Genomic DNA, 18,091 nt, shown 5'->3' with positions numbered 1-18,091 from the left:
AGATTATCTATTACTGTAGTTTGAGGCACAGATTTCGAGCTTTTTAAGAAAGATAATTTTTTTACGCCAAATGAAAAAAATATATACATTGCATAAAAAAAACTGACCACTTTATAATTTTCTAGGTCACTACATTTCTAGTATCATTTTTTAAAAATATCAATTAGCCCATTATCATGTTTGCATTTTGGAATGAAACTGAATTAAGAAAATTCATTCACATTATTCAATCTTGGTTAGTTTCGTGTCTACTAACTAGGTTTGCGCAGGAAGGTGAATTTGCTGTTATACTGTTAAAATTTTCCCAACAATCATTTTCTTTCCTCGTTATAGGAGCATAAATTAACAGGAATGTGGGTATTGTTATTTATACGAACCATAAAATTTTAAAAAACTAATGTATTAGCCAATTTTGGATGAAATATGTATTATATAGCCGTACAACGTCATCCACAAAGTCGAAGGATTTTATACATGCAACTAAAACATTTCAGGTTACCAATTTGCCTGGGTAATTTTCAAACTTAAACTGAACATACTAAATCACTCGTTACCATAATTAAAACATTTCACACTATTATCAAGAAATCGTGCTACTGCATATTTTAGGAATGATAAAAATTACTTTTACACTTATATGATTATGTTTTTTTAAGTTGGAAGAGCCGAAGTCTGAATTAATAAGACGGATTCGTATTTAATTAAGTTTAAATTAAAGAAAACAAGCCTTTAATACTCCCTCCGTCATCTCATAATAAATGGCACAAAGCCACAAATATCATTTGAAAATTTAAGAAATTGATTTATTAAAAGTTAAAGTGGGAAAAAAACTAAGAAGAAATTGACTTACTAAAGGTGAAAGTGGAAAAAGAAAATATTAAGAAAGATTATAACTAAAGTTAGAAAATGAGAGTAAATAAAGTTTATACAAAAAAAATGACCCAACAAGGTTAAGACAAATAAAAAAAATACTTCACAACCTTGGACCTTGGGACGGATAGAGTATTGAATGTTTAACAAGAAGCATTGTTTTGTTGTTTATACACTATATGAAGAGTCCAAGAATTTAATTTGAAGAATGAATGGTGGTTATCACCTAATCACACCTAGCATTCATTGCAATGTTTATTACAAGAAAAAAGAAAATTCATTACAGAATTCAATAAATTCGTATCAACTTATTACAACAAATCATTGAAGATCTAGCACCAAAATGTATAAAAATTAGTTCAAATTTAATCCAACAATTCAAAACAAATAGAGTGTCAAAAACAAAGAAAAGTGCATCTAATTCAAAAAATAAATCTGAACTTTAAACACAACGAAATAATCTAGGGATACAGGACAGAATGAGGATAAAAGAGAGCATAATTCTACAATAAATTTACAAGACAGAAAAACAAAGACAAATGTTAGCAGTATCCAGCACCTATAACAGAAAGAAACCTTTGAACAATGAATCCACCTAAAATTGATATATAGTTAATTAGGCACAAAACTACAACAAACAACAAAAAATATGTTATTTCGACTTTCACTCGCAACCAAAAATAGCAATCCAAAAATCTCAAGTGTAGATTTTGTTAGATTCCATGCAAGAGAATCTAACAGCAAAGTAAAAAATCTAAATATGAAAAAACCTTTTACACTTTGAGAGAATATATCTACATCAAGAGCACAAATATGTAGAGCTCCCTTCAATCCAAACAAGGCTCAAAGATGGGTAACATAAGCTCCTGACATATGCAAATCCACAAACCAATCCATTTTTCTTATGGATTGGGCTGAGGAATCCATAAATCAGCAGCTTGTTTTTCCCAGCAAGATCCTTTTATTGGACTTAAAGGAGCTCCACTGATATAGTAAAACCTTAAAATAACAAGAGAGAAAAAGTCAACTCCCAGATCTATGTGTGAAGAAACCCTAAATCTTTTTCTGTTAAAGGGGGATGATGCAAAACCTAGTTTTGAGGGGGAGAAAAGAGAATGCAGTTTAGATGGATGGGTGAGGCCAGGGAGGTTGGAAAGGTCAATATATAATGGGATGGAAAATGGTGGGATGAGAGTTGATGGAGAAAATGGGAAGGGGGGTAGGGTAGGTGGGTGAGGGGTACTGTTGTATTTCAGTACTGCAAAGGCTGTAGTGAAACGTCTTGTCTTGGGGTTAATTGATTGGATTCCATTGAAATTCACATGCGCTTGTCTTTTAAAACGGTAATGTCGATGCTTCATTCACCTCTACCGTTGGATCTTTGACACGCATTTTGAAAAAATACCATTAATCACTTTATTGGAACCCACCTAATTACACTTCTTTTACATTTTCACATTAATACTACACTAATGGAGTATTTTATCTCCTCGATCCTCCTGTAAAAATATATGCACTTTTCGCATTTCTTCGTCCCATAAAAATATGTGAATTCTATTTTTAAAAAATAATATAAATTTAATAATATAGTTCTCAATATTCACTATGACTATTTTAACTATCATTCTCCCCATCTCTCTTACTTTACTTATTTTATCTTAATTTCCGTGGCATATTCATTGTACTCATTTTTATGTGATGGAGGGAGTATTATTTAATTTTATGTCTTTTTGCTTTATTAATTTTATAAGTACCGAAAGTACAACTCCACTAACTAAAACTTACTGTATGTTAGTAGTATTTTTCATTAATGATATTATTATTTCTATCTCATTCAAAATGTCACCATCTTTAGAGCATAATCCATTCAGAACATATATTTTTTAAAATAAAAATATCACTATATAAATTATCATACAAAAAAAAAATTGCTTTACATAAGATGATGGAAAAGCACACAAAAATATTAGTGAATTTAAAGCTAAATATAATCTTTTATAAGACCAAAATCACTTTACAATTATACTCCCTTCGTCTCATAAAAATATTTTCATTTTCTATTTCATTCGTCCCATAAATTATGTGTTGAACACGTATGAATCTAAAATCACAAATTTTGGTATGGACCTTTTAATAGTAGATATTTAAATAAAATAGACTGATAAAAAAAACATGAAATTTATAAAGGTAATATAAAAAAACATCAAATTTAGTCAAAATCATTAAAATAAATAAAAACTGACTTGAATGATTTTTTAGCAATTCTCGTATTAATCAAAATAAATGCCTCATAAGTAAGTAAGCTCATTGAAACCGCCCAATTCAATTCGACATAAGTTATTGTCTTGTGTACCTCTAAAACTTTTTCAAATAAATTGATGATTGGTTTAATTTGGAGTTGGCCTTTTTTTGTTGAAAAATAGAGAAGACTTTAATATGGATTATCTTAGTCTTAAATCCAGGCTTATTCTTAAAATAGTCATCCTCCCGGTCTCTCATATAACATGTCTGAAAAAGAGCAATATTCTGTGTTTGAGGCAGGGGCGTAGCCACCTGAGGAGGGTAGGGTACAAATGCCCCTCTCAAAATATTTTTTTTACTATTTTCTTTTTCAGTTTTTGTAAAATTTTCAATTTCCTTCATAAATATCCTCACTTAAACTCTAAAAATTTCTTTATAAATATAATTTTGCCCCTTTTGAATTGAATTTTTTATCCGCCCCTAGTTTGAGGCCAAAGTCTTGGATTCAAATCTATTGTGTACCACTTAAAAAAGTCTATATTTATTTATCTATAAAAACAGCTATATTCTCATTCAATTTCTTACCTTTAATATGTAAATAGATCAAAAGCAAAACATGTATAAAAAAATAAGAATTGAGTAATTCAAACAATAGAAAATGGGATGTCATATTCTCAAAGAAACCCCAATACAAAATTATGACCGATAGAAATCCATGAGTTCCATCTTAAAACCTATTGGTGATAGGAGAAGAGGCTCATTAGACTTATATAGTGGATAAAGCTCTTTGTGTATACAGATGTGAGATATTATTATATTCATTTTTATGTTTCAATTGCCAACACCCTCCCTCAAATCCTTCAAGGTGAATCTTGGAGGGGTTGGATTTTTTTACGATCGATTGGACAATCGGCCCAATTTTTTTTCGATCGGTTGGACCACTGGCCCAAATTTTGAGCCCAGTTATACTGCTAGGTCAGTCATTTTTTTCGGTTTCAGCCCAGATATACTGCTGGTTCAGTTAAATATAACCCATAGTCGGCGACCTGCTCTGATACCATGATAGAAATCCATGGGTTCCATCTTAAAACCCATTGGTGATAGGAGGAGAGGCCCGTGAGACTTATATAGTGAATTAAGCTTTTTGTGTATACCGATGTGTGATATTATTATATTCATTTTCATGTTTCAATTGATGGAGTAAATTAATGGAGTAAAGTAAACAAATAATATGCAAAAAATTATTACGACACAGATTCATGAATGAGCATTTTCCACGCAGCAATCATAGCAAGAACACAGGTGGTCTACCGATTAGAAGTCAGTTGGTGGTTTTAATTGTACAGTACAGGTCTCTTGATCATGTCTTTGTCCGTGTTCTCAAACTGAAAATTTGTAACACTGATCAGAGAATATATGAAAATGTAGTTACTAATAGTTCTAGTTCATGACTTGGTAAAATGAATACTCCATAATAATGGTACACAAAGAGTTTGATGTGCCATTGCTATCTTAATACTATAATAGAATGGAACTAATGTTCTCATGTAACAAATGGTCGTACCTTTGTGACAATCTCATCCAGATATAGGCATATTTTGCCATATTGCTTTCAGTTGGAGGTTTTCCACATACATCCTTCAGGACTATGGCTTCTGAGTCTGTGACACTAGAACATTTAATTTATTGTATATAGGATAGGATAGCCTTGCGCAGCTGAATAAACTATTTACAGGAAGGTTCATCATATTCATCTTTGCCAACAACGAATATATTAACATCACCAAGCGCTCTATGCATGCAATATGCACTGACTTGTATAATAGGACATCCACACACATACATAGTTTAGAACCACCAAAGATGCACAAATGACAAAATAGTTGTAATATACTAGTATATTCTTAATTGCACATTGTCTCTAAATTAAATTGAACTTGCACTGAAAAGATACTTAATCACCCGATGGAACTATGCCCAATCTTTCTTCAAGCAGATGACATCTAAACCATGAGATGATACGTTCAAATGAGCTTTTTTGTCTATAAACATAGAGCTACAGCCTACCTTCATTATAAATTTGGGTTCGAATCTAAGCCAACTTAAAAACATTGTACTAAGTTATAGGAGTAGTACATTAGAAGCGCGGATAAAAAATCAGCAGCATTTTTTAGCATTTGATAATTTAGTTCTAATGCAAATTAGTTTATACTACTAATACTTAGCTCCTAGCAGATGCACAACCAAAAAATACGCTTCCGTGTGACAAGGTTAAATTCAAGACTATAAATATCATCACATACTTGTGATTAGCAACAAGGAGCTCCAATTCTAAGATTATCCACTCAACCTCATTCCTCCCGTTAAAACTACAACATCCAAAAACCCATTATAACACACAAACAAAAACAAAACAAAAAAAATATTCTTCTTCATAAAGCATACACATATTGATTCTTAAAAGGGCAAACTCAATAAGAATAGCTCAAGTCTGAAACGAAACAATTAACATTTTAGCTAATTTCAGGATTACCTTTATTCTTCAACACTCTCAAGCAACTTGCTAAAACATAAACAACTACCACAATAGTAATTAGACATCATACTCATAACTTTTAGTTAATAGCATAAAACAGAACTGAAACAAGATGAATTTATAGAGAATCCATATCAACATACAAAAAATATGATGAAAATATGTATTCTCACCATCGTCAAATATTATCCACTTTATTTTTCATATTTTTTTCTTCTATTTTTGGTAAAAAGGGCCCACTTTCCACAACTAATATATAAAATTATAATGTACATTCCAATAACTTTTTCTACTCCTTCACATTTCTTAAAACCTATATTGAGTCTAATATAGACAACATTTTGGGGAGCAAGAATATTGCCTTCCGATCAGACAAATTCATCTCCGCCGCTAGTCCTAGTCGATCACATCAAACTGAATTCTGAACTTACGATTTGATTGCTGATAACATTCTACAAAAATTGAAATAGCAATACGAGGAGAGGAGAGGAGGCTTGAATCTCAAGAAGATGAATCTGGTTCTGGGATTATATATGGAGGGAATATAATAATCAATTCATTTATTTTCTTTTTCTATTAAGTTATTAATAAAGGAAAAAACATGACGTAATATATGTATATTGAAAATCTGGAGTTAGTCAACAGTGAACACTGAACAGCGACGATCCTGTTCAGATGCGACGTCTCCAAGTCAAGTAAGTGAGAGGGTTTTTGAATTTGATGTCTTGAATTGGTGTGTTAAGATGTTTGATTTTTGGTGGCAGATGAACTTTCCGTAAGCATGTGGGAGGGTTGGATATCTGTATCAACTCTGCTGGAATCGCGAATCCGCTCTCTTTTTATGAGGATCACACTGACTGACTGACGGCTTTAAATCTTGGAGGCGTGTTGTTCAAATCAATTTTGTTGCACTCGTTCAATCCACGCGTATGAGTTCCATCAAAGCACCTTCTTTATAATTATGTGTATTCGTTCAATCCACGCGTATGAGTTTCATTTAGATTCGAGCAATGAAAGATGTTAAGATCATTAATGTTGGATCTGCTGCTTCGGAGACCAAAGGTTTGCTGCTCTTCCTCTTCCCTTCTACTACAAATTATGTGGCTTTCTTTTGTGTGTTTATATTCTCCTCATTTACAAAAAAATTTAGTTCTATTCACCAGATCACTTGCTCTTTACTAAAGTCAAGGAATCCGTGAGGTGACCTATTTTTATGTACAGTACATTATTTTTCTCCCCAGCAAAAATATTTGGTATGATTAGTAAACTCATGTCTACTAAGCAATAAAATTCAATGCAAAAGTGGTACGACTGCTTTTTTTTCTCGCTGACACACAGATTATACTGTGTATTTTGTAAAGGACATTAAGTTTTTCAGGCTTAAATCTGCTTGCTAATCCTACTTGAGTAAACTTTGACGGTTGTAATTTTATAGCTTTCAACTCTTATGCTCTGCAGTTTGTTCAAACCGAGATAACCGCTAAGATGGACCCTAGGTTCATTGATACGTTTGGCGGCTTTATGAGTACGGAGATGGTTGTGAAAGGTGAATTTTTTTCTCCTGATACATTATCTGCATTTCTTCAGTATTGACATTATCTCCCATGATTTTCTTGTTGTTCCATATAGCAGGAATGCATGTTTCTAGATCACCTATAATTGTTTTCAGCCATGAGAAATAAGCTATTTGCAAAAACAACACATTATTTTTCAAAGCTCTTAATTCTAAGGCTGATAGGGAATATTTATGCCTTTAATACAATGAACTAACTTATGTAGGAGCCCTCGACCTTATTAGCGATCAAAGTAAAGCTGGGGCTTGCTTGTGGATATCCAATAAAACGGGCTTTGAGTACTGGCCAACTCCCGCAGAAGAAGAGAAATACCGAACTCGTCCCAAGGCTTCTAGGAAAAAGTCTGCAGATGTTTTCCAAGTGAATGTTCAAATCCCTCGAAGTTTTGATAAAATGTAGGTATATGTATCTAGCTCACCTCTTATTCTCAACACACCTGTGTCTTTACATTAACAAATCATAATTTTGTTCACACTCTCAGGCACAATTTCCAAAGTGCAACAAGAGTCGTACAGGCACCCTTGAGATTGCCACTTAAACCGGATTATGTTCTTATGAAGATCATATATGCAGGGCCTTCAAATATTTCGTGATACCAAGATTTTCGGTATGGATCAATATTTGTCTGAGACTCGTGATACCAAGATTTTTTGAAAAGTTTATTGGTTCACCTGATAAGGGCCTTCAAATATTTCGAGCTAGAGCATATTCTTATCAGCATGCCGACTCTGTTGAACTACAAAGGCTGTTATTTTTGTGATCCACCACACATTTTTCCTCCTCCAGAAACAAATGCATCCACCTTTTCTTATATATAAGCATCAGGAGCCATCTAAACATCGCAACATTAAGCAATGATTCTCTTATACAATACCCTTTTTATTGATTTCTTATACTGGATTGTGTGAAAAGATTTTAGCTAAGAGCCAGACTGTGGTAAGTACTATATGAATTTTCATGTTGAATAGCTGAAATTTGCAATATTCTTTTTCAAGTAATTTATGGTAAGAGTAGATAGTTTTGTTGCATTTTCTTTGTGGATTAAATATTTTTTATTTCATTCTTATAAACTTGCTGATTGATGTCGTAAAGCTTAAGCAATTGTTTTTTTCAATCTGGTGATCTTCTTTAGTTAATACATCTTTTAACATGGAAACTAAATAGTGGGAATTGAATTGAGTTTGAGTTTGAGTTTGAGTTTGCAGTTAGTGTATAGCCTTTATATATCTTTGTTCATTAGATGCGGAGTATCTGTGTGATTTATCAAGTGTGCAATATGTAGTCCTGCAACTAAGCTATAAATCTCCAATTCCAAACACTAAGTAGTACTAGCTAGTATTATTCTATTGCCAGAAAGGTTGCATATTTTAGTTTGGTGATTTACAAGAAAAGCATAATTTAGATTTTTACCCTCTTGAATGTCCAGACTGGTTTTTTTCTAGTGCAGTATGCACACTTCTGGCAAGAACATCTAGATAAGCTAATGGATCTCTACACCTCCGGGAAGCTGAAGGTAATTAATATTCTTCGCTCTTGTCAACGTGTGCTTGATTATTAAGTCCATTAATCCGTGGCCTCTTCTCACATGCTTTATCAGGTCATTGTCGACCCCATTCCGTTGCTGATGCAATTAATTATCTTCATTCTGGTCATAGTGTCGGCAAGGTAAATTCATACTCATACGCGTCTAAACCATTTCCGGGATTCTTCCCAAACTGCCGGATTCATTTCTACTATTGCAGGTCGTTGTATGCATGGATCCAATGTACAATAATCGCCTTGCAGATGCCGTCGGTTTGAATGTCTCGATAGAATAGAAGAGAGTTTCCCCTCCCTTGGGCCACAAAACGCACAAGGGGAAGATGAATGGGCAAGCTTCAACGACGTCGACCACAACACCGCCCACGGAGGACCTCAGTTTACAAATAAGAGTAAAGACCAAAAGCGTTTTTATGATTTTGGTCATAGACATTACATTTTGAATTATTTCGTCTCACATATTTGAAATTGGGCCGGACTTGGTCCAAAATGGACGGCGCTGTGAGAAATAAATGGTCACCGACTATTTAGCCATTTTGACCCATCTAACCATTTTAATTACAAATTTTAATTTTTTTTAAAAAAATTGTATTATTTTTAAAAAACTAAAATCAAAGAACCTGCTCTCTTTCTTATTCTCCTTCACCGCCGCCACCAACCCCGCTCCTGCCCCTTCGGCGACAGCGACGCCATTGAAATCTTGTAACAAATTCCCTCCAAATGATTGGGTGTAACACAGCAAGCGGGCGCCTCTCCTCTCTTCTCCCCACTTTATTTATACGAGTAAGTATTTTGCTACAATTGCTCACTCTCTCTCTCTAAGCACATAGATGCGCAATACGCACAATTTACCAAAAAGCGACTTGCTGCTTTGCGTTTCCAGCTTTCTTCTCCACAACTCTTCGTCTTCCTTGCCATTTCCAAAAGCCAAAGCCATCACAGCAATCGCAACGCTTTAATGGATCCCGATGTCAATATTTCTCTTCCGATTTTCAAGTTAGATTTTATTGATTCATTGATGCTAGTAGGAACTCCATCGATCTCCAGCCAAAATTGATTTCAGATTTGGAGTTCATATTTAATTTGCGTCGACATTCCTTTTTTTCTGGCGGATGGGAGTGCGTTTGAGCAATTTCAATCCTAGTGAATCATTTCGTCGACGGGGAGCAAACCAGAAGATAGACATTCAACCGGCTTGCTATGGTTCGATCGCTGTTGGGAAGAACTAGGTTTCGCCGACGTGAGAGGGGGAGTGTGAGAGAGACGATTCATTTTTTTATTCTGAAATGTTTAGGTGTAGTGTTGTATTCTTTTGGCATTTCGTGTGTTTTAATGCATTTGTTTTTTAGTTCATTTGTTTAGTATTTTAATTTAATTAGTTGCTAATAAAAATTAAAGGCGCTAATAATCAAAATTAATAATTTAATTGAGTTAAAATCGGGTTAACACACATTGACTATTACTATTTGACGGGTCCATCCATTTTGGACTGAGTCTGACTCGAGTTCAAATGTGTGGGACGAAATAATTCAAAACATAATTTCCATAACCAAAATCGTATAAACATCATATGTTTATGATAAATTTTTTACCTTTACTCTACAAATAAATATTGAAATTGCGATTGAAGTTTTGTGCTCGGATTATCAACTATTCTAATTTTCATGATAATAAGTAAAATAATACTACTAATAAATGAACAAGATGTATGGTGTGATTAATACTATAAGAGGGTGTTCGGTTTGCAAGATTGTATCTGAGATTAAATTTATAATGTGTTTGGTTCATGAGATTCAAACTCACAATTCAATCCTAGATGGATAATCATGGGATAAGTAGTCATAGCTAACCTCCTATGACTAAAATAATCTCATAACTTAATCCTAAATTGTATCTTCATATTATTTTATCTTGAAAACTGAACAGTAGATTCGTACAAACATGCCATTATTGTGCTGAAATTACTATGCAATATATGGATTATTACTTAGGATAAAACTTGCAGAGACATTAGCCAGACAATCTACTGCGAGTCTCTGTCTTTTAAATAAATGCTTTTCCTTAGCTGATTTGGCATGTCTGTCTATTTCTGGAGGTATACAAAGTGGAAATCAGTTGGGGTGGATAGGCCGACAACGTCATATCGCATATCGTACCGAAAACTGTGGTATAATAAAATATCGTACCGAAAATAAAAAAAATCGGTATAGTTAATTTTTTTATACCGTTGACTTATCATTATTGTGGTATACCTAAGTACGGTACGGTATATCTTTGTACCGTTATGCCAAAAAAATCTATTTTATACACAAAATATTTAAAAGTATGATTTTCAGAGATTTTTTCTTTTTAATTCTATTTGATATAAATATATTAAATATAATATAATACTATTTATATAATATTTCAACTTATACCGATTTTTCGGTACCGAATCTACGGTATACACTGAATATGCGGTATATGAAATTGATATCATTACCGCACGGAAAGATTTTTTTGGTACGGTATGACACCATACCAAAAATTGCAGTCAGTATATCGAAAAATTGACATTTTTTGTATTTTTTCGGTACGATAAATGTGGTATTTCGGTATTTAGTATTTTTACCCACCCCTAGAAATCAGTAAATTAAATAATTGTAGCGCAGCTTATACTTTTAAGGAAACATGCATGTATATATGTATGGTGACTCTTTTCATCCCTTTTATGCTAAATCAGTTTGAATAAAATTGCAACGTAACAGTATTTATGTCGGTTAGATTATCAATTAGGACGCAAGAGTAGTGATTAATTCTTAACTTTTATTCAATAAGTGTGGTTCTCATTGATCACACGGACATCGAATATAATGCATTTAGTTATAGTTAATAATTAAAATACCTTATATTTGTAAAGTATTAGGCGGCAAAATTTTTGTTAAAATGTCAACAACCTTCATTGCATGTGGATCGAGTCATTTCCTTTATTTTTTGGCATGGGTAAATGAATTTTAAATTTAAAAACCGTGCCATGGAAGACTCTGCCATGGAAGACTCGAAATATTTGGCTTAGGCCTAAACCTCTCTATCACACACAAGTCAATTCCTTTAATTGTATAGTAGTAGTACTATACTGTAACAAAAAATGATCCACCAAATTTCATACAAAATGCCAAATCCCTCTGCATTTCATTAATGTTCAACCACCCTGATTTGTGCATAATGAATTAATTGAAACTATAGTATAAAAACGTGCATGGATTAATTGGAACTCAATAAATCGGCATAAAAAGTCCAAATAATTAATTTCAATGTAAATCCGACCAAACTCATGACATTACTACCAATTTATGGCACCAGCCTTAAATTAATTTGTTGAGATATGATCTTTAAACATTCATTAATACAGATCTATAAAGCTATGATAATGGTGACACACCACCTAATATCTTTGGTGAAAAGTTATGTAATTCGTATGTTGTGTGGTACTGAATTAAATGAACATTCCAATAATTTCAACTATTAAAGCAAATTAATATAACCCACATGCAGTATAGTAGTATATAGTAAATCTTGATTACCTATAAATTCTCAGTTTCTTGAATATTTTATTAATATGAAATTCATCTACTATCACTGCTACCTCAACTGTGGTCATGGTAGATGCCCTTTTATTACATGTACTTTTATTTTCTTCAATTATGTCTTACAATAGATGGTGAAATATTATTTCACTCACACCCACTACCATTTATTTTTATGGACTTATTATTTATTTTTTTGTATGTATCTGGAACAAATTTCTCCATCGTGATAGATTAAGCTTGTCATGTGAATAATATATCTTGATGACTGATGTTTATGTTTTTTAGTACTCCAAATTTTTTTGGATAGAAGATGGAGTACCAGTTTATGATAGGTGACATATACTCTATTATTTTGTATAGATTTTGAGCTTGAATTCTTAATGGAGTAACAAATTAAGATCTAACATGATGTACATAAGGAAAATGATGCACTTGAATTCCACCAGTTTATATGTAACTCTCATACAATTACGTATGAAGTCCGTTTTACTTTTTTCACTTAATTAGAACAATAAAACTAAACTTAATATTGATAATTTAGAGCATCCACAGTGGCCCCTAAGGGGCGCCCTAAAGTCCGCCCTATGCACCGCCACGTCAGCATTTTATCCTCCTCCACTTCCGGCTCAACTCATCGATCAACCTTTGGAGGAATTCGGCTCTGCCCGGATCCGTACACTTCATAAGGGCATTGTGTGTATCCAACAACGTCCGTGCCATCGAGGCCGTTGCCAAATCCGCGTAGGTAAGTGTCGCCGGGGTCGGTGTCGGGATCGGCTATGGGGGGCGGCGGCCGAGGAGGATGTCACCTTCGCCTTCCCCTTGTTCTTCGCAGCCTTGACGCCTATGGGACGCCGCTGGGAGGACATCGGTGTGCCGGAAGTCTCTTCCTCCGTGCACGTCTGGTTGAGGTCCACGGGACGAGTTCCGCTTTCGCTGGTCGTGTAACCGCCAGTGTTGGTGGTCTTCGTCCTCTTCGCCACACCGGTGTGCAGAATCTCGCCTTGGAACTTCTGTTTGTCCCTCAAGAGCGCCCAGATGTTGAAATGCACGTCGCTCAAGCTCTCGCTCTTCCCTAATCCCTCAAGCACTTCTCGTACTCCGCCGCGAACAAGTTGACTTGCTTTTTCACCTGATCCCAGTGCTTGTGAAGCTGCTCCCGTTGGCGCTTGTACGCGCTCGGAGGCTTCGCCTCATTGTAGCGCTCGGCGATGCGCTCCCAGTACCGAGCTGCCTTTGGTTGTTTGCGAATATCGGGTCCTCCGATATATCCACCCAACACCTCGCCAAGACGAGGGTTTCATTCGGCCAGAGGCGTACTCTTCACAAGTTGTCGGAGGTGCCAACTTGTGCGCCCGGTGTTTGGTCCGCTTCTTTCTGGCGGGAGCGGCACGACGGGAAGCGGCGGCAGGGTGAGTTGGAGACGGATCCATGTGGGAGAGACCGTACGAATCCGTACTGAACTCCGAATCGTACTGCGTGTTGGCGTCGAACGACCGATATTCGCCAGGTTGTGTACCCGGCCACCGTGCGCCATCTCCAAACATCGAGCTACTAGGACTTTTTTTTTTTAAATTAACTTCATATATTTATATCATATATATGAAGGAGGAAATTACAAATTAACTCCTATAACAAGGAGGAAAGACAAATTACGAGAATTACGCCACCCAGGGTTCGAACTCGAGACCTCCAGGATGGACGCAGTATCCAGCACACTTTACCGCTAGGCCAAGGGGCTTGGATCGAGCTACTAGGACTTGAGAGTTCAAAAGTTAATCGAAAAGTTATAAATGAATGGTGAAGCTGGGGTATATATATAAACAATTTTTTTGAATTTTAAAAATAAATAAAAAAAACTAAAACGCGTTGCATCGTCCGCGCCATCGTCTGCGGCGCCTACAGTGGGCGGACGATGCCCTATCGTCCGCGGACTAAGCGTAGGGCGCGGACGACGCATCGTCCGTCGTCCGCAGAGCCACAGTGGTGGACGATAGCGCGCCCGATACATCGAGCGCGCTATCGTCCGCCCCACTGTGGATGCTCTTACATTACAAAAAATATGCACAAATATTCCGGTAATATTTACAAGATTGCTTGAACTATGATCTCTGGCGCGCTATCGTCCGCCCCACTATGGATGCTCTTATATTACAAAAATATGCACAAATATTCCGGTAATATTTACAAGATTGCTTGAACTAAGACCGATCACTATTAATAATTTTTGGATTATCTGGGATTGAGTTCATACATACATGCATATTTTTGGATTTTGGTATTAAAAAAGTTTGAGGTTGGGAATAGTTAAAAATTCGTTATGGAAACTATTGTTCATGCAAATGCATACTGATGGGGTACGTACTAAACAAGCCCAACAGCAATGACGGCCCATCAGCCCAAAGCCCAAGGAAGAGTATGAGTTCGGCATTACCAAAGAGTTCGGCCTCAGCCTACAGCTCGGTAAAAGCCAACCAATCAAGCTCTGCTCTCAGGTCGGCATCAAGCTCTACTCTCAGACCAGCAACCAAAGCAGTTCGGTCTCAGTATTCGACCGAACATCAAGCTCTGCTCTCAGGTCGGCATCAAGCTCTACTCTCAGATCGGCAACCAAAGCAGTTCGGTCTCAGTATTCGACCGAACAAGGAGTTAGTGGACCCATACAGGATTTCCCCAACTTCCAACACACCCACTACCACGTGGTGTCAGCTCAGGCCACGATCGTAGGCCATGACCTACGCTACATGCAGGACCTCCATGACCTCCACGACATCCACAACCATCATTAGTGGTGATGCAAGCCACGATCTTAGTTCAATGTATAAATAGAACTTAGATCAGATAGAAAAGGGTTAAGCTCTCTAGAGATAAAATATCATATAGCAAGTCTGTGTTGTAAGCTGTAATCCCAGATCAAGCAATACAATCTTGCCCTCCCTTCTTCCCGTGGACGTAGATTTACTTCAGTAAATCGAACCACGTAAATTCTCTGTGTCGTGATCTGTATTTTCCAGCATTCTTTACCACCAAAAATTCGCAGATTCATCACTGGCGCCGTCTGTGGGAAACGAAGAACCAAATTTGTGATAAAGCGAATTTTTGACCCTTTTCCACCCCAAAAATGCGTACCAGATCACGTAACACCCGTAATACCGTTTGTGAAAACCATGAGGAAGCTAGTCCAGCCCGCAGGTCCGGAAAACAGCCTCGGGAGACATCTACTTCCAGTTTTCACGATGAAGGAACAAGCCGCTCAAAAGGTCCACACACCGAGTCTTCCCAGCAGCCTGATTTGAATGAGGCTGTCAAGCTGTTCTTGGCTGAGAAGCAGGATGAGTTCTTAGCCTTCCTGCAAAAGAGCCAAGAGCCGAAGACGAAAACGGTGGATTCTCCTTCCTCATCCAGACATGAAAGTCACTACCGCAGTAGTGCCGTGTCTTCCAGGAAGAAGAATCCTCAACCCCGACGTGTTCCTGTTCCTCCTCGGTACCGGAATCACAGGAGATCTCCATCTCCTCCATACCGAAGAGATGTCGGGTTCGCCATGTACGGAGCATTGAAGACTCCGTTCTCGGACGATATCACCCGAACTCCTTTGCCGCGGAACTACCGGACACCGTCAATGACTTATGACGGGCTAGAGGATCCTCATGACTTCTTGGGACGCTATCAATATAATATGGCGAACCAGGGTCTCAATGAGGTCCATATGTGCAAGCTGTTCCCCGAGCTGCTTATCGGGAACGCGAGAAGGTGGTTCGATAGCCTCCCCCAAGGCAGCATTAGATCTTACCGAGATCTAATGGATGCTTTCCACAGGAGGTTCTTTCAGAAAGCGGAAGCCCGAAGTACTTCGGCTCAGCTGCTTTCTATACGTCAAGGTTGCGACGAAAAGATCAGCGACTTCATGACGAGATTCCACAAGGAATGCCTACAAGTAGATGATCTCAACGATCTACTTGTCATTTCGGCATTCCAAAATGGAATCCTGCCCGGAGCTCTCTACAGAAAGCTCGTGGAATGCAGTCCGCAAACAGCTCAAGAGATGTGGGACATTGCGGACCAGTTCTCCCGTGCCGATGAGGCAGACCGTCGCAAACGGTCTTTAGACAGCTCATCCCGAGGAGACAGGAGGAAGCCCGATCATAGCGATCAGGGACATCCTCGCCGAACTCCTTTTGGCGATCAGGGACATCCTCGCCGAACTCCTTTTGGCGATCAGGGACATCCTCGCCGAACTCCTTTCGAAAGGATTCAAACGACTCCGGTGCAAGACCGATTGGGGCCACGTCTCAATCCTGAGAAGCCGCCCGCTCAGTTCGTACCATTGAACAAGTCAAGAGCGGAAATTTTCGAACTGCATTCCAATATGTTCGAAAAGCCAAGGCGGACGACGAAATCGGCCGCGCGCCGACCTTAGGATCAATATTGCTCCTTCCATCAAGACTACGGTCACGATACCGAGGAGTGCCGACATTTGGCTGCAGGTATTGATGCCCTTGTGAAAGCAGGGACGTTAAAAAAATACCAAAGCAAGCAGCCGAAAAAGAACAAAAAGCAGGGAGGTGCGAACTGCGCTCCTCAGGATCCGAAAAGGCAACAGGATCCCGAAGACGACAACGAGCCGCAATATGATGGAGTAATCCTAACTATTGACGCTCTCCCTTCCGGGAAGACTAAATCGTCTCTGAAGTCATAGAGCAGAAAAAGGCTTTTGACGAGCTCAAAAGTTATTTAGCCGAGCTTCCAATTCTCTCTGCTCCAACAGATGCCGAAGTGATTTTCTTATACTTAGCGGCATCCGATCAAACCATTAGCGCGGTGCTTGTACGAGAAGAAGGCCTAAAGCAGTTTCCCATCTACTTTACAAGCCGAGCAGTAAGAGGTCCAGAAACAAGGTATCAACCTCTGGAAAAAATTGCTCTGGCGTTAGTAAATGCAGCAAGGAGACTGCGGCCATACTTCTATGCTCACAAGGTATGCGTCTTAACCGATCTGCCTCTTCGGCGAGTTTTGACCAAGCCAGAAGCATCAGGCAGAATCGCCAAATGGGTCATAGAGCTGGGAGAACACTCAATCGAGTACCTACCTCGGAAAGCCATCAAGGGACAAGCCTTGGCAGATTTTCTTGCAGAGGCCAAGTTCGATCAGGCAATCCCTGTCATTGCCGAACAAGAAAAATTCTGAAAATGCCGAACTAGCACAGCCCTTGGAATCCGAAGTAGAGCCGCCGGACTGCTGGAGCGGATTCGTAGATGGAGCTTCAAACAAGATGGGAAGTGGAGCTGGTATTTTACTTGACGCTCCCGACGGACACGAGGTAACCTACTCACTTCGGTTCCTATTCCCCACTACTAATAATGAAGCCGAGTACGAAGCCCTCCTGGCCGGACTCCAGTTAGCGCAAAGTCTGCTCGTCAAATCTCTCAAAGTCCATTGTGATTCACAAGTCATAGTAAATCACATGTTGGGCACAAGTGAAGCTCGTGACGAGAGAATGAAGAAGTATTTGGACAAAGCGCAAAGCATCAGCCGAAGTTTCTCCTATTTTCGGATAATCCGCATTCCCAGAGCGGAAAATAGCCGAGCAGATACCTTAAGTAAGTTGGCCTCAGATCCGAGCTCAAAGGCGGAAGAATTAATGCATCGAAGCATTGATGAAGCCGAGGTACATTCAGTATCCAGCTCGCCGAACTGGATGACGCCGATCTTGCAGTATCTGGATCAAGGACAATTGCCCGAGGATAAGAGAGAAGCTCGGA

General features: G+C 37.7%; 1 protein-coding gene across 3 annotated transcripts; it reads left to right on the top strand.

Moving 5' to 3' along the window:
* The first annotated feature begins 5,958 nt into the window (after positions 1–5,958).
* Positions 5,959–10,113, top strand: LOC121806986. Of its 3 annotated transcripts, none has more exons than XR_006051725.1 (5): positions 5,959–6,709; positions 7,106–7,193; positions 7,427–7,616; positions 7,703–9,543; positions 9,644–10,113. XR_006051725.1 is itself a non-coding variant. In XM_042207169.1 (5 exons), the coding sequence occupies exons 2-5, from the start codon at positions 6,665–6,667 to the stop codon at positions 7,812–7,814; spliced, it is 435 nt and encodes a 144-aa protein (XP_042063103.1). In that variant the 5' UTR covers positions 6,318–6,342; positions 6,412–6,664; the 3' UTR covers positions 7,815–10,113. The 3 variants fall into 3 exon arrangements, 2 of the variants coding, with proteins under 2 accessions (XP_042063102.1, XP_042063103.1); XM_042207169.1 differs by having other exon boundaries at positions 6,318–6,342; positions 6,412–6,709; positions 7,703–10,113; XM_042207168.1 differs by having other exon boundaries at positions 7,703–10,113.
* Positions 10,114–18,091: the final 7,978 nt, after the last annotated feature.

Source organism: Salvia splendens, chromosome 6 (assembly GCF_004379255.2).
Source record: "Salvia splendens isolate huo1 chromosome 6, SspV2, whole genome shotgun sequence".
In the NCBI taxonomy this organism is placed as follows: Eukaryota; Viridiplantae; Streptophyta; class Magnoliopsida; order Lamiales; family Lamiaceae; genus Salvia; species Salvia splendens.
Note: the sequence above shows the minus strand (reverse complement) of the source record. Positions and strands in the feature narration are given on the sequence as shown.